Source organism: Apteryx rowi, unplaced genomic scaffold (assembly GCF_003343035.1).
Source record: "Apteryx rowi isolate R43461 unplaced genomic scaffold, aptRow1 scaffold_246, whole genome shotgun sequence".
Lineage (NCBI taxonomy): Eukaryota > Metazoa > Chordata > Aves > Apterygiformes > Apterygidae > Apteryx > Apteryx rowi.
This window is the reverse complement of record NW_020448819.1, coordinates 509,831-532,568: the sequence shown is the minus strand read 5'-3', so window position 1 is coordinate 532,568 and position 22,738 is coordinate 509,831. Positions and strand designations below refer to the sequence as shown.

The 22,738-nt window shown below is 36.8% G+C and overlaps 1 protein-coding gene across 2 annotated transcripts in view; it reads right to left on the bottom strand.

Annotated features, from left to right (window-relative positions):
* Positions 1-147: 147 nt before the first annotated feature.
* The window catches only part of TBC1D12 (TBC1 domain family member 12), a 51,152-nt gene continuing 28,561 nt past the window's right edge, over positions 148-22,738 (bottom strand). For both annotated transcript variants that reach the window (XM_026066692.1, XM_026066693.1), the window contains 11 exons: positions 18,030-18,145; positions 14,848-14,930; positions 12,417-12,534; positions 11,929-12,035; positions 11,142-11,222; positions 8,034-8,128; positions 7,216-7,287; positions 5,245-5,373; positions 4,803-4,912; positions 2,725-2,983; positions 148-1,846 (listed from right to left, as the gene is read on the bottom strand). In XM_026066692.1, coding sequence (XP_025922477.1) covers positions 1,778-1,846; positions 2,725-2,983; positions 4,803-4,912; positions 5,245-5,373; positions 7,216-7,287; positions 8,034-8,128; positions 11,142-11,222; positions 11,929-12,035; positions 12,417-12,534; positions 14,848-14,930; positions 18,030-18,145 — 1,239 coding nt within the window. In that variant the 3' untranslated portion in view covers positions 148-1,777. The remainder of the gene's footprint in view (positions 1,847-2,724; positions 2,984-4,802; positions 4,913-5,244; positions 5,374-7,215; positions 7,288-8,033; positions 8,129-11,141; positions 11,223-11,928; positions 12,036-12,416; positions 12,535-14,847; positions 14,931-18,029; positions 18,146-22,738) is intronic.

Sequence of the window (22,738 nt, the reverse complement as noted above, 5' to 3'; positions counted from 1 at the left end):
GAGCAGCCACATAACTGAAAACCACAACCAGCGTTCAGACATCAATGCCTCAGCATTTACAACACTGCTAGCTCTGTCCTCAACACTCACCAACCACATTATATACAAATATACATTAGGCAGCTCCTCAAGAAGAACCACACAACATTTCTGCTATAAGTTTTATTTACACTGGAATTGTTACTAGTGGTCTTAAAGGAAGGCTTACTCCTTCTATTTACAGTTATATACAGAGATTTATACTTGAAAAGTAAGAAAACTGTACAAGTTAACACAAAAATATAAGACAAATTGAATCCAATTAGAGTAGTGAATACATAAGTTAAGAAAAAATTGACATTTAAAGTTCAAATTGTAATGTTATGAGTAATATATATGTAGTTTTGAAACCAGACAGCAATTTAAGTTACACCACACTAATTTAAAACTTTACCCCAAGTTATGTAGACTCTGCTTTTAAACACCAGACAACTGAAAGCCTCCTGCACTTAAAAAATAGGCAATGATAATTTTGACTTGATTTCCACAGAGGGACCAGTTACAAAAATCCACATGTAAGGAACTTATTTACATTAAATATTAGCAAAAATGGACCAAGAGAGTGCAAGTGCTGCTCACCTGCAGTGCTATCCATTTTAAATTTCCAACCTCTACTCAAAAGTTCTACGGTGTATCTTTGAGAACAGGAAACATTGAAAATATCTGCTGTGGCATGTACTGTATGACATTATTTCTCACAGTTAAGAGTTGGTAAAGAATTAAGCATCACAATACCATATGCTTTTTGGATTTCAGTATTGCACACTAATAAAAGATAGTTAAAAAAAATTCCATGTCTGCATTATTCTGAAGTGTTAAAGGTGGATGCTCCTTTGCCAATACAAAGTCTGTAGATAGCTTTATCAGTTTCTAGTGTTTACCATTACATACAAGCATATCTCTTATTTGAGAATGGCTTAATGAAGTACAACTTCTGGTGGCAAAACCCATTCACAGAATACCCACTCCATTTTTAATAAGCTGCACAACTAATACACCAAAACAAAGGCTTAACACCATTCATTTTGAAAGCTGTACACACTGAGAATAGCAGCCCTGATCTTAACACTTTTTAATTTCAAAAAAAAATTTTTTTTTTTTTGCTCTAACAGGTTAGGGCACAATACTTCCACATTTCCTGAGTTGATTATACTCGCCCAGACTGAAGAATGAAGCTGTAACTTAAAACAAGTAAATAACAATACTCCTTCCCAAATCTTACCCACTTTGCACATACGTATACCAATCAACCTTATTTGGTCCTCAATACTTTTAAATGGTTAATTTTGGAGGTAATATTTGTACCAAAGCATTTGGTCTGGATAGCAGTTCTGGGGCCTTAAGATGTAGCATTTTCCTCACCCCCCCCAAAAAGTGCCTTTGTGGTATTTGTAAAAAAGTTATGCCTCAAAAATTTTTTAAAGTACCAACAGAAGTTATTACAAATGTTTATTGCATTGAGCTGATTTTTTTTTTTTTTTAAGTATTAAATATGAACTCCCCACTTCTCAGTTTCATAGGTTTTAGTATGCTGTGTGAAATATATCTTCCCACAAAAAAAGCTAATACTGGCAAAAGGCTGAAGATTTCATCAGTTCATTACTTCACTGAGAGCTATACAGGCTCTCTCATTCCTTACACTCTTTTCTACAGTGGCTTTCCGCATAGAAGTGATGCAAAAACTCCTTTTTCATCAAGTGGTTTTCCACATTTTCAATTGACCTCTACATTACGATGATTAGCTTTTCAGTGCTGGGCTATGGTTCTTGTCCCCTTCCTTGTTGTCCTTCATTAGTGAGGCAAACACCTGGAAATTTAAATTATTTAATGAATATAAACAGGCTAATCTAATAAAAAGAGACCAATATTAACACAGTACCAGCACAGAGACTAATTTCCGAAATGAGACACTAGAGAGGAAGCATCAATTAATACTAACCCTTACCAGTCCTATTCAAAAATTTTTTTTTCCTCCATCTTAGGAAACACTCCAATGCAGAACTGATCTCAGGCATATGGGGAGACACAGTGAGGCAAATCAGTCCTAAGTATTCCTTTACTTCCTATCCATTCGTCACATCTCAGTTTGCATTAGGAGTTGAGCCAAGAACAAGCCTATCTTCTGGCAAGCAAGACTACTTTGCCCTTTTAACTTGATAGGGGTTTTATTTGCAACAATTCTAGTCTTTTGTTATATAGGTATTTTCCTATCAGAATTTAGATGAATGCCAGTACGGGGGACAGAGGTGGGAAAAGTATGTTGAAAGCCACAAAACAGAACTGTGTGGACATAAATTTTGTTCAAATGTGTCTATACAACTCACTTTAGACTCTGCATTTTTGGTTAGTTTCAGGCAGAATTTGTTTTGAAGTGTTCATCTTTCACTTCCTCTTGCCTGGCATGTAAATCTGTACTAGAAACTAGGGATTCCTCAGCAACTGTTTTATTGCTTCCCAAATAAGCAAGTTTCAGTGCTAAATTTGTTTTCCAAAAGGAAAAAAAAAAAAGAAAAAAAAAGAGTAACCATCTCATTGACCAAATCTGAGCTTCTGATGCATCCCATGTCAGAGGTGAGGCCCCAAATACAGCATTAACCCTCCCTTTGAACTTAGACATGCAGCATAAAGTAGTCATTAAGGGAAGTGCCCCATGTAGTGTTCTGAGATTTATAACCAAAAACTCACCTGGGCCCATTTCTTGTTACTATTCTGCATCTGAATAGCTGCAATACAGCTAAAAAGCCTTTCTGATGTAATGTCTTCTGGAAGTTTTGTTAGAAACTGTGCTATATGAATGAAGTCCATCTGTAGGAGAATATCTTCATATAATCGAAGGATTCCTAATCCTGTCCTAAACAAAAATTCTTCCCCATCTCTACAGAAAACATCCCAGACACGACAGGCCAGATCAAGTGGTAGCGACTTGCTGTAGAGTGTAAAAATCCTACAATTAAGGGGGGAAAAAAAGGAACAATATAATTTTAATGTATTTCAGAAACGAGAAGATATCACCTCCTTTAAATCTAAATTACATTAGTTGAGAGCAAGCAGATGACAAGTTATTTAAAGTGTTCATATTTTTTTTTCCTTATTTTGAAGATACACAAGTCCCCAGCTCTTCAAATCGTAACTCCTCTGAAACTTTCCATGCTACAGGAAATTCCCCATTTGAAAGCAACCTCTTTTAGGAAGCTCTAGCTAGAAAAGTTACAAGCATCTTTATGCTCAAATGAGGTACAACATACAAGGGCTTATCCAACAAAGATCAAAAATGGGATGCTTAGACTATGTGGCTTATAAATAATGGATTTATAAAACAGCTCTATTCATCACTTGTTCTTTAAACTAAGCCTAAAGTTTCAAATCTTCCCTGTAGAAGGCTGTATGTGGTAGGCTACAGCCCACTGACATACTAATGAGAAACTGGCAACTACATTTCCATAATACATTGAGTTTACATCCAAGTTAAAAACAAAAAACAAACAAAAAAAGCCCCATCAAAATCTAAAGATAGTCACTCTTCCCATCCTCTGTTCTATTTTTACTGGGCATGTCTAAGGACTTTTTTTAATTATGAAGTTTACTTTAAAAAGCATTTGTTATATGTGCTATATGCACCATACTGCATAAACACTTCCATAAGTTTGTAGGGGTTCCATTGATCGAAGGCGTAGTGTTCCGTTTTCCCACTATTCCTATTAGAAAGCAGTTCAAGAATCTCAGAAGACTCCTAGCCACTGAGACTACTACAATCCTCTTGCATTCTCTCTTCATAAGGAGAGCTCTATCTCAAGACCATCATTGGAACAGGTACAGGAATGTCATATCAATTTATTGCTGGTAATCAGAATATTCTAGTACTTTACACAACAGCACTGTTTCTGCAACAGACACACCTCTTCTGATCCCCCTGAACTCTTGAGGGCTACATCGCTCATGGGGCAATACTGCTATTGTGTGCCTTGCTCCTGCTGAAACTTGCTGCTTACTGATAAGCTGCATCTTGTAGCAGAAGTTCTTCATTCCTAAGCACTGGGATGACCTAGCATTTTTGTATTATTTAATTCTATGCAATTCAATTTGCTCCATTAAAAAAATCTAGCCCATACAATAATCCTATATATACATACATACATGTGTGTGTGCATATATATATGCACCCACGCTTATGAGGGAACATTCAGTATTTGGAAGCACTGCATGCACTTGGAGGGTGCTTGCATAGGTGGCCTCCATTAGTGGTACACAGTATAGTTTGGCACTCTGCTTTAGAGCATTCAATAATTCAAAATGTTAATCTTATTTCCAAGTTTACCCTTCCTGAACCAAGAACGATATTTCATTTTGCCTCTACTTTATATTCCTTTTAGAGTTTCCTCTTACATTCTTCAGTAGCAGATTATGTTCATTTCATCAAGTCACTTATGATCAGTCATAAAACAACTGCAGTTCTCTCTTCACATTACAAATAAATGACTATTACCTGCAACAACAATACAGACCTGCAGAAGTCCTCCACATCTCATTTCCTATCTGAATAGATGTCTCCACTAATCCCAGTTCATAATGTTTGAATTCTGCCAGAGAAACTGCAGTTGTATAAAGCAGGCCACAGGGATTTCACAAAACCTAGAAAGCTTAAGTACACATACACCTGACAAGTGTGTTTTTATGTTGTATTTCTATTGTTGAAAAACCTATAGCAAAAATGGGAAGTGTTTCAACAGTTGTAAGATTAGATATACTATGTTCTCTGAACTCACCAGTCTATCAAATATATGTCTGGAGTAAGACTGTATGATTTGAAATGAAGAAACAATTTGGGAAGATTTTCTTCAAAGAATACTTCAAAGGCTGCAAAGTATTTCAGCATCTGTAGAGATAATAAAGCACCTCATAAGCAGTCTTAAAAAGAATGAGTTATAAAATAACATAAAAACAACCAAGGATTGAGGATCTCAAAAGAGCGTGATGTGACTTCTTAGATAAGTGCTATGATTAAGTATTTCTAGATGAAAAGTCAAAAAGACAGAATGTGTTCAATGGATTAGAACCTAATCTATTGATTAGGTGCTTTCAGTCTTGTAACCACAGGTTAAAGTTCTCCATTATTCAAAGGAATGAAAGGATGGAAGTTACTAATAACTCAAATATGCTTCAAGTCAAAAGATGGTAAGTTTCAAAACCAGAAAACTATGTGCATACCATGCTGTGATCCACACGGAAAAAGGCCAGCTGGCATGGCTTGTTTAGAAGGTTAGCAAAGGCAATGAAAGCATCTGCCTCTTCCAGATTGAGAATGAGTACAGCAGCAATGAAGGACATCCCTTGTACCTTCGATGGGGGAAGAGCATCAGGCAAACATAGGTAAGTAGGTTCAGTACATTGTACATCTTTGAAGCGCAAATATTTACAGTCAGCAATATATCAAATACCATTACATAACATTTCCAGATAAACACAGAACAACATGGATATCTTTTATGCATGCAGCCAATTAGATTTCAACAAGAAATTGAGTGTTTCTTCAGGTACAGGTTTTAGATGCTTGATGAAAATTCTGGGAGGTCTTATAATCACAAGTCCTTGGGGACTTGGAATGCAAGAAAGTTAAAACCACACAGGCTGAATGCAGAGCTCACAGGAGACAAAACTTGGCCTTAAGTCTGTTGTTAAGCTATGGGAAAAGCAGACATGGAAAAGAGTCACATATGGGACAGTTTAGACCCAGACAAATATGTTGGAATTGAGACAAAATTCTCTTTCACAACAGTCAATACAGATCTTCCCAGTTGCCAAACACTATTTGTTCACATACATAAAACTAGCTTTTAAGTAGTTAGCTACAATGCAAGTTTTATGTTTTTCCACAATCACATTCTCTCAGCAACTTTAGTCTCCAATGAAAGTGAAGAATATTACTCTTGTAGTTGTTAACTGATGATGTGAATACTTGTTATTCTGAAACATAACTCTACTAATTTCATCTGCAATGATGATTATTTTGCTCTTTCTAGGCACTTATGCTGCCAGCTCCTCATTTAAAAAACATGCACAGTATTTTAACCAACTAGGAAGAAAGCATTAATGTGCATCAAAAACAATCCATCAGTTTTCCATTTTTGTGGGATGGAGGAGTGTGGAAATAAAATTACACTACCTTTACTGCCAAGCTAACATCAAGAAAAATGTACAATCAGAAATATACAGGCTAGCCGAAATTGTCGCATCGTCTATTTCTACTGAAAAAGAGGCCCATCCATGAAAAATACTTATTTGCCTTTTAAAACTCCACCCTGGGAACAAGCAGCCTCAAAACCTGCAGAGTTTGTAATCGCACTGAAAGAGTGTGGGAAGGTCTCCAAAAATGAGGTCACAGATGACAGAATTCAGAGATGAAAAAAACATTTAAAAATGAAAAGCCAGCTAGATATTGATGCAGAGTACTATGTGTATGACTTGGAGAGAAAACACACCCTGTGGTATTTAATGCTTTGTCTCATGGATCAGTCTTTTAAAACTCTTCAAGTACTTTAGCCTAGAAGTGATTAAAAAGCTTTTGAAAAGTATTCCTAGCTTCACAAAGAACAAAAAGAAAAGTCAGCATCTGGTTGTTATTTAACTGCTTCTGTCAACTGACACCATTGAGAGAGATGTTAGATTTTTACACGTTAAGGTTTTTGCTGCAAGCAATCTTATCTCCACTGAACTCAGATGAGCTGATTAACCTTTTATATCAAAACACCAATAGGGAGTGTCTGGATTCTAAGATGTGAAGCGAGTGAAGCAGAGAGTGTCACTATGGAAATAGCAGCAGTGGGAGCAACAGTAGGCTAGAACAGGGCGAGAGCTTACTGAAGTCTGCTGGCAGCTTCTTCTGTAGTTACTCTGGGTCTACCAGGGCTGGAACGCCTTGTGAACACATCAGTTCAAAAAAACTTCCAGAGCAAGCCAAATAGTACACTCAGTATTAAAATTCAGCAAGTTTTCAGCTATTTAATTATCTTTAAGAACTACCACCACTGTAACTACTATACAATGAGTAAGTGCTAAAGTTTAACTTTTTCTGAAGTGCTAGCAGCATAAAGTTTAGAGAACCTAGTTCTCTAGTATACTCTGATATATGGCATTTAAGCATCTGTACTACGCTACAGATTTTTTACCACAAATACTTACATATCCCACATCCGGTCTGTAACATGTATATGCTCCTAAAACACTATGCAGGAGATCATGATAGGGACCACCCTAATGCAAGGGGAGGAAGGGGGGGGGGGAGAAAAAAAGAACTTTTCAGAACTGCTGTATAAATTTAGGTAGGTAACAAACCAGTTAAAGATGCAGAAGTGACAGTGAATTATTGCTCTGTTCACACCCTGAAAAATACCTCTTTTTACTGTAAGCATTACTTTTTATGCTTTTAAGATGTTAAAGTAACAGAACAATAATTCCATACGAAATAATTCCCTGGAAATCGGTATATAGTGGAAACTGAGGATATCTGGTGCAGGTATAGGGCTGTTTTTTCCCTTTAAGAGACACCAGATGTTTTAGCTTTTAATAACACAAGTTACTGTATTACATTAATGCAAGTTATTTTATATATAATTATGTGTACACGCATATAAGTTCTTAAAAAACTAAAATAGGTACTAAGATTTCTGTAAACTAGTATATTCTCATTATTAAATGTTAGTAACTTCATAAACATTAATAGGAACTGCATGCATTTTTTCTAGGAGAAAAAGCCTCATAGTCCCTCATATTTACAGCTGTCCAAAAAGCAAGACAACTTTATCATAGTAAGTGTCCTACCTTACTTGTCAAAAACAAAACAAAAGGCCATTTGCGGTTGTATGTAGGAACCAATTAGTTTTAGTCATTTAGTTTAAACAAACAGCTTCTAAAAGTATTTGGCATTTAGCCAGCCACATTTGCCTGTTTAACTATTCAGAAGTTTAAAGTTGTCATAACTCAAGTTACAGAATTCTCACCTTCTGGAAAATATACAGGGATGGAAATGTGCGTGATATGTCCAACTTAATTAGCTCCAGGCTGGCCTCACGATCAGCAACAGATGCACCTGCATCTGCAAGCAAAAACACCACCGATAGGTAATTCCACAGACTTCAGAGCAAGTCTGCCATAGGCACATAGAAACTCTAAGGAAAAAAGTCACTTAGTTCTTGTTCTTGAAGTGTATTTCTACACTGCTGTAGTTTAAGAGCTACATTAAATACTGTCCACTGATACCAGGCGTATACCACCCACTCCAGAAAGTGAGGGAAACAATCAGGAATTACTGCCTCTGTCCACTCCTTCTCTTCAAGTCATACACCTTTACGTCATTCAGACTTAAAACAGGTTACCTTTTACTTCTGTATAGCACTCTATTCAGGCCCATACTGCCACTGTATTCACTAGCACTTCAACTCTGACCAGCCCTCAAAACTGTTCTCAGTCCTTATTTTCTGCTGTGACCTCAGTAACTGTATAGGAACAGTTACTACGTGTAAGTCTGTAAGAACAGAGTGAGATTACTGCTCTTGATCTAAACATGGTCCTGCGAGATCTCACCTTACTCAAATTTTTCATTCCTAATCTGGCTAATTTGGTGGCTCATTTCGATCAATAGCACTAAAATATATTCTATATACTGGGGAGGGGTGGGGGGGGGAGGAAGATGGATTATTAGTCCTCATTTCAAGCAAACCAACACTCTTCCACCTGCAAAGTCAGGCAGGTACATCCCATGCTTGTCTCATGTTCCAGTTTTACTGACAGTAACCCAAAAGTGTTGGGAGTTGATACTTCACCTAAATTTCCGAATTTAGTAGGTATAACCTGCAGAAGTTACATTACTTCTGAGCTCTCATTAGCTCTCACTTGGCTCAAACAAGTTCCTTGCAACCTTAGGACTGGCACTCAAATCAAAGGAAGGCAGGCAGGCAGCATTCACTCAAGAAGCTCCTGAAGGATTTCAGCTGGCCCTTGAGTCATCTATATCCTGTCCTCCACATAGGGACATAGTGCAAATAGTAGTGATAGTGAGGAGAAAATACATGTGGCATTTGGGGCAAAGGCTCTTTGCCCCAAGCACTCTTTGAGTGCTTAAACTAGAGGAGCCAAGAGCCATCTGGGAACTGGAAGGTTGCAGGACTTGATGAATAGGCTTAAAAGGACCAGCTTTGCTGAAACCTGGAAAGCGGTATTTTTTTCTAGCCCTCCTAAAACTAAAAGATAGTCACAGAGCTGGGACTACCACAGGCCATACTAGGAAAATTTGTTGGAGAGAAAGAAGGCAAATTATAGAGAAAGGATGTACACTATTTAAAATAAAAAGTTCAAGAACTGCTGCTTAATCCCCCTCTTTTCTTTCAAAGAGACAGGTATTATCAGAATCAGGTTCATTTTGGTAGCATCCATTTAATCACAATGAGGCCCAAGGAAGATGGAAAGCTACAATACAGAGCACAAGAAACTCTGGATTTATGCTAGAAATTTAGTTCAGTGAACTAGAGCAGTCACTGCAGGTCTTCTGAGCAGGTCTAGCAGATAACATCTTTTGACCAACCAAATTCTTCACTCCAAGGCACAGGAAGATACTTTCTATGATTAATCTTTATGTGCCAAATGAAAAAGTTAAAAATTATTCAGACAGAAAAATAAACTCAGAGCTACTCAAATATGTTAAAGAAGGCAGAAGCAATTGATTTTTCGGACTTTGCTACCAAAGATTCCTAATAAAAACAGTAGGTTGGCTTGCTCTTTTTATCCAGAACCCATTGGTTTGAGTTTTCCCTTAAAATTATATTTCCTAAAATATCTGACACAATCAAAATGGTGTTCCTCCAGCTCACACTCATCCAGAACTACCACTACCCTTCTGAAATACACAAACTACTTAAGCCTTCCCACACTCTGTCTCCCTCCCCCCCAAAAAAACACTGAAAAAACAACCTCCTCTCCACTACACACACAAACCAAGGGACATTCCAAATGTATTTTCCAAGGCTAAGCATACAGTCATGTACATGCACAAGTTTTCAGAGTTTGTCTCAGATGAGTTTCAGATGAGTCACAGATGCAGTCTAAGGAAGACCTGAATAATTTACTGTCAAAGCAGACAGTAAATCAGGACTGGCTATGAGGGAAGGCAAACAAAAGTACTTCTTGCATTACAATGACACTTTCTTTCCCAAAAGAGACTAACTCAAAAAATAGTTATTTCATGGCAGCTGGTACTGACAGTGTCACATAAGACAGTACCTTAAAAAAAAAAAAAAAAAAAAAAAACCACACCCACAGCCAAACAAAAAAAGCGTTAACAGCACAAGAAGTTAGTATTGGTGACAAGGATAAATCCACTATTAAAAGCACATTATTGATGCTATTTTTAACTGAAAGAACACCCACAGGAGACAACAATAAGCCAGTGATAAAACTCCATCATACATACACTTCCGGATTAGGCATAGATCTATAAGAAGTGTGGTAACATCTCCATTTAATAGATTTGGGAGGAAAGGCAGTCTGGGATTCAAAATGTGTAATAAATTACATGCTCTTCACCTTTCAGTTCCACAACCAAAATCAAAAATAACTTTTTTGCTCTCCCAAAATTGTGGAAGGGATATTTCCACAGAAAGTGATCTAGATGCCAACATACGAATCATCTCAGCAGAGCTAAGCAACTGCACATACTAGAATTTAGTTTTTTCTTTTTGTTCTTTTCTTCATTCCTAATCTGGCTAATTTGGCAGCTCATTTCAACCAATTTTGTTCATGTCTTCACGTTTCATCTAAAATTTTCAAGATAGTGTAGTGCTGGAATTTCAGGATTTCAGAAGAAAACATTCATTTGAAAGTGAATTAGCACATGCCATATTTCAATGCATTTTTATTGATACAGGAATAATTGTTGAGCTCCTCACTCATTGACTTGTTATAAAAAACATTTAAGGAGGAAATCACCCAGGTAACTTTGAACAAATATTCCTATCACTGCATTACAGCTGAACTTGAGAGATTTTGCAGAGTTGTAAAAACAAATAAATAAAAACAGGGTAATAGGAAAACATCTAGGATTCAGAAGACCTTACCTTCTATGTCATTCTCTGAACTTGTCTCACTGAAGCTTTTCCATCGTTCCTTAGCTCTAGATAAGAAGATTTCATAGAGTTCTGCAAAAAAAACAGGTAGAGATAAGTAACAAAAGTGCCCCTCCAAAATAAAAGCACACGAGGTACGTTTGGCTTTGTTATTGTTTTTGCTTGGCTTCATCTTACAGTTGGACATAAATCTATTATAAGGTTACCACTAACTACTGGAGTACCACTATACAGAGTTTTATATTTTGCACTATACTACGCTTTCTTCTGGGGTGAAAATTCAAATCACAAGAGGAAAATAAAGAATTAAATCTTGACAATCATGTCTTAAGCTATTTGTATTTTTATTCTTTTCCGAACAGGTTAGAAGAAGCACTTCTAGCTCATCAGAATCATTAGTTATGAAACACTAAAGCAACCCCTTCCCTTCCCCCAAATCAGTTAAAATTCTCAATTTTAAACATCAAAGATTTTCTTGGGAACCACACATTTAAACTCTAAGACAACTAAAATGTTTTTATAAGCAGATTTTGAACCCTATTTCCATGACTTTACAAGCTATGATGTCTGTTTCACTGTTAAAAACCCCCACCTCCCTGACCCTCCCCGCCAAAACACAGAAATAAGACAAAAGAACACCACCACCACCACCTCGCACACTCCTGCTTCTCAGGCTGTGAAATATAATTATTTAAAAAGCAAATATGTCCTATTTATGTTTTTTATTTGAAAATGACCAACTTAATTTTGCATAAAAATATTATTTGTTAAGGCATACCAGGAGTGATATTCAATTCGTTTCCCACGGCTAGACTCCAAACCTTCCCACGTACACTTGGAGGTAATCCCTGCCACCACAGTTCTCGAACTCTTCGGGTAGCACGCCTAGGATAGGGAAGCAGAAAAAAACAAAGACAAAAAAGAAACAAACAAAAAAATATTCCAAATCTTGTTTTCTGAATTCATTGAGCAACTCATAAGCAAGATAACATACTATTTTCCAAGTCAAAATTCATGGATCTCTGCTTATGCTAAAGCTCCATGGGGGAGGGGGACCTGCCACCCACCCATCCAGCAAAAAAAAAAAAAACAGAAAATTCAGAAAGCAGGTTTCATGTTGCTCTGTAATGACATCATATTATATCATGGCAAGGGACTTCTTGACAGAAGAGAAAGAAAAAGGAAAATAAGATATGTGGTTCTTCTGTTTTCAGAGGAGAAACACAAGCCATACGCACCTCATTTACACAACAGAACTTTACTTACATGCCTTCCCAGTTAGGCAGTATTTCATTGACCCAAATCACCATAGCACTAGCGATATTCTCTTCTTGCTTGAAACGCTCCCTCATTATTTTTTTCCTTTTATGTGCTTCTTTAATTTCTGTTAAATATAACACATTAAAAATTCTGTGTTAGTGCATTTAACAGTTGAATTATTTATCTAATAATTTATCTAATTATTTAAATGACACCTGAAAGATCAAGGTTAAATTACAGTTGTGTGAGCTATCCTTTACTAGCTGTTTCTATTGATTGCAGGCAAATATTAAACCAATTCTGTAGAAAACCAGACAAGATAAAACACAGTGGTTATTGCATGTCCTACTCTGAAAAGTAATTGGGGACGGGGGGGAGAAAGAGCAATACCAAGCTCCATATCCCTTGTAGCTAAGCTATTTTTATGCCAGATATTCCCAGTTTGTATTTTGCTTCAACTGCCAAATCTGGAGTTAAGTTTCCAGTGGGTAGACCTATTTGGTGAGAAAGTGCTGAGTTCGTCCACTCTTCAAAAACAGAAAAATTCCTAGTAGTACACAGGTACCATGTACCATTCTACATAATGGCAGAGTACTGCTCTTAAATATATTATTTAATTTAATTCCTCCTTATAAGAGATACATGCACCTTCGGATAAGAGCATTCAAGTAATGCGTTCCACTATCTTTTAAACAATTTTGGAGCTTTAAATGCTAGAATAAGATCAGCTCTTTCAGCTACCAGTAGATCAATTTATCAGAAACTGTACCTTAGAGGGGGTTTTTCCTCAGAAATACACTGAGCTAAAACATCTGAAGGATGTCACTAAATAACATAAAAATGCAAGTGAAGCTCTCCTGCAACTTCTTCTACATGCCGTCAAATTATCGGTCTCAAGAAGTGTTTGGTTTATTTTAAATAATCTCTAGAGAAACCTATTTAAGAATCGTTATTCAAAGATTAGAGGCTATTTTTAAGTTAATTAAATAGAAAGCAGTTTGGACCAGGAAAAACCTGATTAGAAAGCTAGCAGCACTTTTTTCTGCAGTATGGAGAAGGACTAATAAAGCAAGCATATCATCAGCATTGTTCTTCTTGTAGTGAATTTCATACCACATCCTACCCAAAACATACTTACTTCCATATTTAGACTATTAGCGGTAACTATAAAGTTACTGTTCAAAAGCGCAATTTTATATCCATTTTCAAATTGTTCAAAGTCTACCGAAGCTTCCAACTAAAAGGATTACTTACCTGCCTATTTCATTTCTGAAAAGAAGACCTAAAGATCTAAGACAAAGCCACTAATATTTCTGAACAAGAGAAAAGCAAGAGTTATTTTGCCTTATGTTAAAATGGTTCATTTCTAAATCCCTCCTATTAAAATGGCTAACAGCAAAAATGGACCTTCTACCTTAACATCATCAAGAACTGTTGTGAAACTGCAAGATGTGCTCTTTTGAAAGCAGCTCTACATCAGCTCCATTAAACATACTGACACAGTAAACTTGCATCCTCAGGAAACTGATACGGCTGGCTAGCTGCAGTAAGTCTTTCTGGAAGCCCTGTGCATAGCAGTTTATTTAGCGAGTACTAGGGCACATGCGCTGGAACAGGATACGCAAAACTGTGCGCTGCTGACCCTTCAGGAAAGACGCAGTTTCAGAGCGTGGCCCACAGATCACACCTTACAAGATGCACACCGCGAGAGAAGAGTGAAATGAGTTCTGAAGTGCCTTGGATTTCTCATCAACTTTCAGAATAAGATTACTCAGATCCATAGAGAGGCTCAATCACTTCTGAAGCTTAGATCTGAGTGACAACAGCTCAAGTAAAATGTGCAGCATAGATTCTTAAAATAGCTTATTCCCCAAATACTAGATGTGAAATGGACCCCTAGGGAAGTCCTTATAACAGTCATTGCTTATTTTGAACAAACTATTTATAGATCGACACAGTACAAAATGCTACAACTATGTTTAATTTAAAAAAACAGAACTAGTGGGAGTAGGAAGTTTCACATAGGTACAGATGGTCAGAAAAAACAAATTTTCAACTGTCTTCATATTGAAATTGATCACAATTTCCTGGAAAAAAAAGAATCTTTAAGCAGTCAACTTCATTATACTTTTAGCAGCAGCTGCAGCATGGCCACCAAAAGAAAAGTCTGAGCATCTTGAATGTTTCCAGCTGATCACGTCACACAAGTAGTTAAAAAAACAAATTTCTATTTAAAAATTATGGAAAAAAGTTAAACTGGAGCAAGGAAACAATCCGAGGATAGAGTTCTGGTTTTAAACTGTGTGCATTCATGTACTAGAGAGAGAGAAATATCAAACAAGGTTGTCTTTAGCATAAAGACTAGCCTATAAGCCATAAGTTATTTTATTTTTTTACAGTTAAAAAGAATTATAATGATTTTTGGTAGTTAACATACCTCGTTTTTTTGCCTCTGCCACCATTTCATCATATTCTTGTCGGTGACGTAAAGCCTCCTCCACAGATTTGGCAGGAAGATTTCTGAAAACAAGTTGTTCCTGAATTCAATACACAAATAATATTCTGAACCATTTCAAAACAGGTTTTAACTTCGGTCCTCTCTAAGGTGAGCTCTGGAGATGTCACACTACTGATGTTTCAGTAACAGTAGTAGCAGACTGCTATTTTTTCCAGAACTAGCAGATATTTACTGTACTGCTTCAGTTTATTTGTTCTCCTATGGCTTCCCTCTAAAGCAGGGCAGGAGTACAAGAAACTAGCACCCTATCCAAAAATCAGTGAGGCACATCCAAGATCTCCTAAAATTCTAGCTTTTTATCCTTTCAACTTGCATGTAGAAAAATAAACCACTGGCAGAAAAGTTTGTTCATACTCATCTCACTCACCAGTCTCTGAAACTACTGGATTCATTGAACATCTGTAATTACGTGTTGTTACACAGAACTTTCCATAAAAAAAACACAAAAAAACAAACAACAAAAAAAACAAAACCACACACCTACAAACATTAGTATGATAATTCAGAGTTTCCATTATGAGACCCAGTATATCATCAGGGTCATTTTTGTGGGCCACAAGCAACTTCCATTCCTATGGACACCTGCAGCAATAAAGAGTATCTATTGAAGCAAAGACAGCTATGAAGACTTCTGCTAGAAAAGTTAACTGAACTACAAAACTAACTTTACTAAGTCAGCCTTGGGGAGAAAAAATTAAATAAAAACCAAACTCTTCGAAGACAGTCTCAGGAAAAACCCTTCATGAACCAAGAATTTCTATCAAAATTATTCTCTTTGATACACTACAGAAAGTAAGTTCACATAAAGTGAGGAAAGGGAAACACTAACATTCCATATAAAGTTTATTTCTTCCAATACAGTGCCATCACATTTATGCATATCTATACTTAAATCATTAAAGATACCAGCATATCTATGCTCCATTTTTTCATACGAAATTTATGATTGCATATTTTCAATAAGAGGTAAAGGTTTTCATTCATTATAGGTAGTCCCTTTAAAACTGTCAGAAGAGAAGATGGGTTTATCCAAAGGAGGATAGACCCAATTTATGTCTAGAGCTGAAGTTAAGGAAGTTTGCTGTAGAACTACCAGTTTGCCAGTTTCACATTCATTTGTTTTTTGGCTCTATAGTGATAACCTACGTGCCAAATGCACACCTCCTTTTACCTCAGTGGACTCATTCTAAAACAAAACAGAATACAACAACATTGGGTCTCAGTCTCTTACCCAAACTCTAGCCTACTTTGATTCAAAATAAACAGAAGAGTTTTTGTCATTTTATTATGCAATAAAAATGAAGTATCCCACCTCCTTTTATGCAAGTAGAAAAGATAATTTTCTTAGTGTTTCTGCCAGAATGAGACCAGATTTTATTTTCAAAGATCATAAGATATAGCAACACCTTATGCACTTGAGATGGTACTCAAATTTGAAACAAGTGGAAATGCCACAATATTAAAAGCATACTTCTGGTAAATTTGATTTTTCAAATTGGGAAAATTTGAAAGTATAGGAAAACATCAGTAAGGCAGTTAATTCAACGTCTTACTGTCCACCACAGTTAGAGAAACAATGCATTTATAAAGTCTCATAGCAGTCTGTACATCCATTCAAGATATTCCTGTTTTAGCACTGAATAAACTAGAGAATCTCTAAGGAAACATTCTAGCGCTACATATTCTGTTTTCCACGTTCTAATTGAAATTCATTAGAGCAAATGCTTAACAGTTCTACCACAAGCTTTCTCAAGGTGCAATCCGAAAGCCTTGCTCCACATTTACTTTCCACATAAGCATGTGTTACTAGTCAGGAGGTTCTCCTCTTTCCTTCAAATTGTTGAAGGCAGTATAGCTGAAAATACAGACCAAAATTACAGAATCACAGAACAGCTGGGGTTGGAAGGGACCTCTGGAGATTGTCTAGTCCTAATCCACTACTCAAGCAGGGTCAACTAGAGCAGGTTACTCAGGCCCTTGTACAGTCAGGTCTTGACCATCTCCAAGGACAGAGACTCCACAACCTCTCTGGGCAATCTGCTCTGGTGTTTCATCACCCTCACAATGTTTAAAAAAAGTTTTCTGATGTTTAAATGGAATTTCCTTTGCTTCAATTTATGCCTATTGCCTCTTGTCCTGTCACTGAGCACCACTGAGAAGAGCCTGGCTCCATCCTCTTTACATCCTCCCATCAGATATTTGCACACATTGATAAGATCCCCCGAGCCTTCTCTTTTCCAGGCTGAACAGTCCCAGCTCTCAGCTTCTCCTTGTATGAGATGTGTTAGTCCCTTAATCATCTTTGGGGTCCTTTGCTGGACTGTCCAGTAGGTCCATGTCTGTCTTGCACTGGGAAGGCCAGAACTGGGCACAGCATTCCAGATGTTACTTATTACGGTTATTACCCATTTTTCATTGCTGTTCTTATTTGTACATAGCACAGTGTTGCACCTACACTTGCTGCTTTGTCTTCAACAGTAGTTTTAAGGAGCCAAGACTACTTAATTGGGATGGGGGGGGGGAGGAAACAGTTTCAGTAAACTCATTATCATCTTGGTACCAACAGAGCATTTAACTGTAGTTACCAGATACCTTCCGATCACAAATGTTGATTACTCATTTTGTACTTCTAGTGTTTTAAAAGCAACTCCTCCCACTCCCTGCTGTTACTTACCTACTACTTAAAAAGACTCTTCTGATAGAGCACTCTCCAAGTTTGCCGACAGGAAAACTGTTAGTGTTGAGTCTGCCCTACTGGTCTAGGAAATTAAAGTTTTCAAAACTGGGGAAAGGAGAGGGGAGTGCACACTCAGTTGGTCAGGGAAAGCACAGGGAAGAAATCCATAAAAGTCTTCAGAAATTTTTCCTGATTAAAGGTGCCTACACCACTGTCATAGGGTGGGCCCCATTAAAGAAAGAAAAAATTTTATTATATAGACTAAATAGTTGTAGATCCTTCTGGAGGTATTTGTTAGACTATCATTTGGGATAAAATAATCGAATGATACTTTTGTGCAAGAAACTTGAAGATTAACTCATCATAAGCATAATAAACAAATAATTCACAGTCATCACCTACTCCACAGTAGAGTTATACTTACGCTGGTCGATCCTCCAGAATCAGAGCAGTAGTTGAAAGTGGTTCAAATTCAATATTCTTACGTCTTGTTGATGGGGGTGGAGGTTTATACATTCTTCCTGTCCGTGCTTCATATTCCTAAACAAGATTATTGACAAAAATTAACTTTAAACTTTCAGCTTCCCTTATAATTAGTGAGCATATTATTATATATTTTAAAATTATTTAATAAGTGCTAAAGAATTCATTTAAGATGGCATAGAGCTAACATTTCAAGTTAAAGTTATTTATAGCAAGACAATACAGCTTTTCAGGACTACTAAGTAAAGATGAATGAGAAAGTAGCTTCATGTATCAGCTTGATCTTTTATCCATTCCAGTTCAATATTAATACCGAGCACTCAAGTACATTTACATTTAGGAAATCTGCATAAGTATACTTCCAATATTAATTAGTAAGCAATTATATTTGAGTAATTACTGGTGAAGTTAAGGGGGGGGGAAACAACACTAATCATGTTTTTTTCATGTGTTCATGTTTCTGACGTCTTTAGCAAGGCCACCAAATCTTTATCATCTAGAATATCTACACTGTACTCAGTGACAGTATATGTATACATTTATTATTACCAAGCTGTTTTGCCTCATCTGTTTCTCACATGCAGTCTGTTTGAAAAGGAACATTTAAGAGCCCTTAATACAGAGATGATGCTGGGGAAGAAAGAATACCATTCCTTTTTCCACTGAGCAACTCAATAAAACAGAAATATGAGAATGTTTTTAGGAAAAAGGCTGGACAGAGCCAGATGAAAATCTCAGATCTTAAGTGTTCTCTTTTATTTGACCTCTGCCTGCTGCCAAGTTGCTGGAAAACCCATTCTTACAGTTCAGCAAGTTTAAAAAGGTTATCTGTGAGAAGATATTCAACTTATATCCAATTCAAGTTCACTTGTGGGTTAATATTCTCCTTATGCATGAAGACTAAATACTAATTTTTCTGCAATTCTTTCACATGCTAGAATTCAAACACAGCATCTTAAGAGTTGAAAAATCATCTTTAAGAGAGCAAATTCAAGGTATTTTAGTAATGTACTTTCAATGTTCCAACACCTCTGTTCTTATTCTTAAGCACAGCCAAACAGGCTCTAACTTTTAAATTTTTTTTATTTTAATTAAGGACAGCTTATTCTTGTACATCTGCTGCTTATTAATTGTAAACCAAATTCCATCTCATATTAACCAAAATATCTCATGTTGGTCAAGACACCAAAACCAAGAAGTGATCAATTACCAACTAATTCGGTCATATTATCTCCCTGAACAAATCTAACAGTCTTCTCTAGAAACTGCTCCCAAATGAATCTACACCTAATAAACAGCTTCTCATACACATTAGTTCTCCCAGGAAAAAAAAAAAAAACAAAGGGCATTACATATTTGGGGTTATTTGATAGCATTATGGAAACATAACTGACAATTCTGAAGTTATTATATACCTTAATAAAGCTGAGTACACAAGTTGAAATCCATAAAGTTAAATGGGATAACAACTCTTACAAAGGCAACAGCGCAGCCTCAGATTTCCAGAGTAGGGACAAAGTCTCTGCCCAACACTAATGTGGCTTAAAGTTTTCTGCTCAACAGCTTCTTTCCCTACCACTTTTAATAATCTCCTACAAAATTTCTGTTCTCCCATATTGTGTGTAATCCATGAAGTGATCCAAAAAAGAAAACAAAACAAAAAAACCCCACTTGATTAAGTCATGTTGATTTCATCTTAAGAGACAGATACCAGATAACCATTGAGGCTGGAAGGCACCTCTGGAGACTGTCCTGTCCTAACACCCTGCTCAAGCAGGGTCAAGTTGCTCAGGACCTTACCAGGTCATTCCCAGAAAAATCTCAAAAAATCTTTTGAAATCTTTTTCTCCCCCAAGGGTTTGGCCATCCTTCCAGCTATCCACCCTTTGACTTCTGCATCATCCTCTGCCCTGTGGCACTATACCAAACTCCTCATTTTGTTAGTGCCATGGAAAGAGAGGCACAAACCCATAGCAATCAGCCTACATGGACTAAAAGAGAAGCGTTGTTGCTTTCCTATCTGCAGGAAAAGCCCAAGCATGCACCTTGTAAAGAAAACGGGTAAGAGCAGTGGCAGCACGTGCTATCAACATTTATGCATACAGTTACACAAGAAACCTAATTCTTCATAAACACAACGACTCAAGAGTTATTAGTCAACTGTTCTTAGAAATATTTAGAACTAAGTTGTATTTATTAAGTCTCTGGCCAAGAACAATAGGCAACACAAACCGCCTAGGACATATTCCTCTCCTGAATGATAATTTGTCCAACTTATCTTTTGATTGAAAACAATACGCATCCAGTATCATTTAACACATTCAAACAAGGATCTTAACAGCCAGGCATATGGAATTGATAGAGGTTTTTTGTAATTTACAGCAGCATAAAAATCAGAAAACCTTAAATCCATTGTATGAATGAATATATACATTTAAAAGCCTAAAATTATTTCATCTCACCTAAAACCTTAGAGACACATGTACCTCCTCCACGCTTCATTCCTCAGTCTACCCTAGTGTAATCTCAGCTAGGAAAGTGTCCTGCGATAGTTCCCCAAGATCAGCATTTAGCTCCAGTACTGAAAACAGGCTGACAATATCAGAGCACAGTAGCAACGCCATCTCTCCAACCCCTGGTAGAAGTTGAGTGACTTTACACTTTTTCAGCACTTTGCAACAGAAGTCACAAATCAACCACATTCAGTGGTCAGAGATGAGAAAGCGCGGATGGCCCCCAACCTTTTCAACATGCCTACTATTTGCATGCAAGTTAACTAAAAAGCACTGAAAGACAGATGTTAGAACTGAAGTCACTCTCGCTTTTTTTCTACAAGCAACACATCTGAATGGTGCTAATGCCTCTGGCTATCATGTATGCTAAGAACTAATATACTACTTCCAAAGCACTGAGGAAAAGAGTTCTTCACAGGGATTTCTATGAAAGGCTGAGCTCGTTACTGAACTGTGAATGAACGAACTGTGTTTTTGGAAATAAGCACACTTTACAAACAGTCTCCCCTCCCCCAAGAAAAAAAAATAAAGCACACACACAGGGAGAGTGAAGCCTACGAGCAATACTGGAAAGAGTCAAAGCAGAGATCAAAATAGCTTCAAGCTCAAACACTGTCATGGCTGCATATTTCCCCAAGATGAAATATATTAAGAGTATCACAACTTTCCTATAGGAGATGATTCTTGCCCAAGAAGCCTGTGTTCTAGAACTTATTTGAAGATTAGATCCAAGAAACCAATCAAGCATGCAGGGAACACACTAATTTGGGCAACTAAAATATCCATTACGTTCTGGTGCCTTTCCTCACACATTTTGTGTTACTACGCTCAAGGAGTCCAGTAACCTTACGTTTGATGTAGAATCAAAGATTCTCAACACTGGATGAAAGCTTGAGCTGACACAGAATTTCATTTCACAAGACGTGAGGTAATACTCTTCCTTAGAAGATACAATTTAAAGCGCTTGACAAGAACCGAAGTTGCGGGGCACATCCCAGCAGACAGAACAGCCGACAGCTACGATTGCAGCCTCTGCAAGACCTGTTGAAAATAGCTGATTTTTGACTCATCTGTTCTGGTGAGTTACGTTTCGAAAGTCAGTCCTCCTACAAGCAGGGGAAGGCCCACCGCTCACCCAACTACAGGTAAGAAACTAAACTCAGCTTAAGCCAATAGCTTTTATCTGTAATTACTCATGCTTGGACAGAGATCATTTTCTCACATTCAGAGTCAAGAGGTCACAGAAAATTTCCCAGTGATGCACACTCTGCTGTTCTGAGTATCATTAAATAAAGTTAGGAATTATGGGGACTACTCTTACTGTACAGAACTTGAATCTTCATTTAAGTGTTGATTACCAGTTTTACTGTGAACCTCTCACCACAGACACACAAGATCAGAGGTTTTATTACTTTTAGCATTAACTAACTTAGTTTAACACAAGATAATACAGGCTTGTACTACAATACAGCTCCATTCCCAGACACTAAAGAAAAAAAAAAAAATCAGGATATCCTTCATGAAAGGAGTTTAAAAAATAAAGGCATCTATTCAACAAGAGCAAGTAAAACTGCTCTCTCCAAAAAGAATAGAAAATGGGTGTGACTTAACATAGTAGCACTGTACTTCAAAAGGGGAATCTTTAATTTATTCTACATTCAAGGTTTGTAATGGATATCCAAGTTTACTCATACACCCATATAAGATTTTTTTTTAAATCACTTTCAAAAAGTCTAGAAGTGATACCACAAAAACTGATATTGGTAGATCATGTATAATGTTACCTTAATAAAATAAATGTTTAAGTAAAAAACAAACAAACAATTTTGGAAGTGTCACACGCATGGTTTCAGTAGTTTAGGGAAATTTGTTCTTAAAAAAGGTATTTAATTTTTTATTGAACCATACTTAGAATTTAATAAAAGTTACTGAATATTTCACAAAACCAGACTAGGTAAGAACCAAATCTCAGTTTTAACAGAAAGCAAGAATAGTAATTTTATTCAAGAACGGTACTGGATTCTTTTACCTACTGCCAATAACAAACCTGTAAACAGACAAAAAGCACATTTTTCCTGAAAAACACAGTAGCAGTATTTGTAAGACCACTTTGGAAACTGGCATCTGTAACTGATAT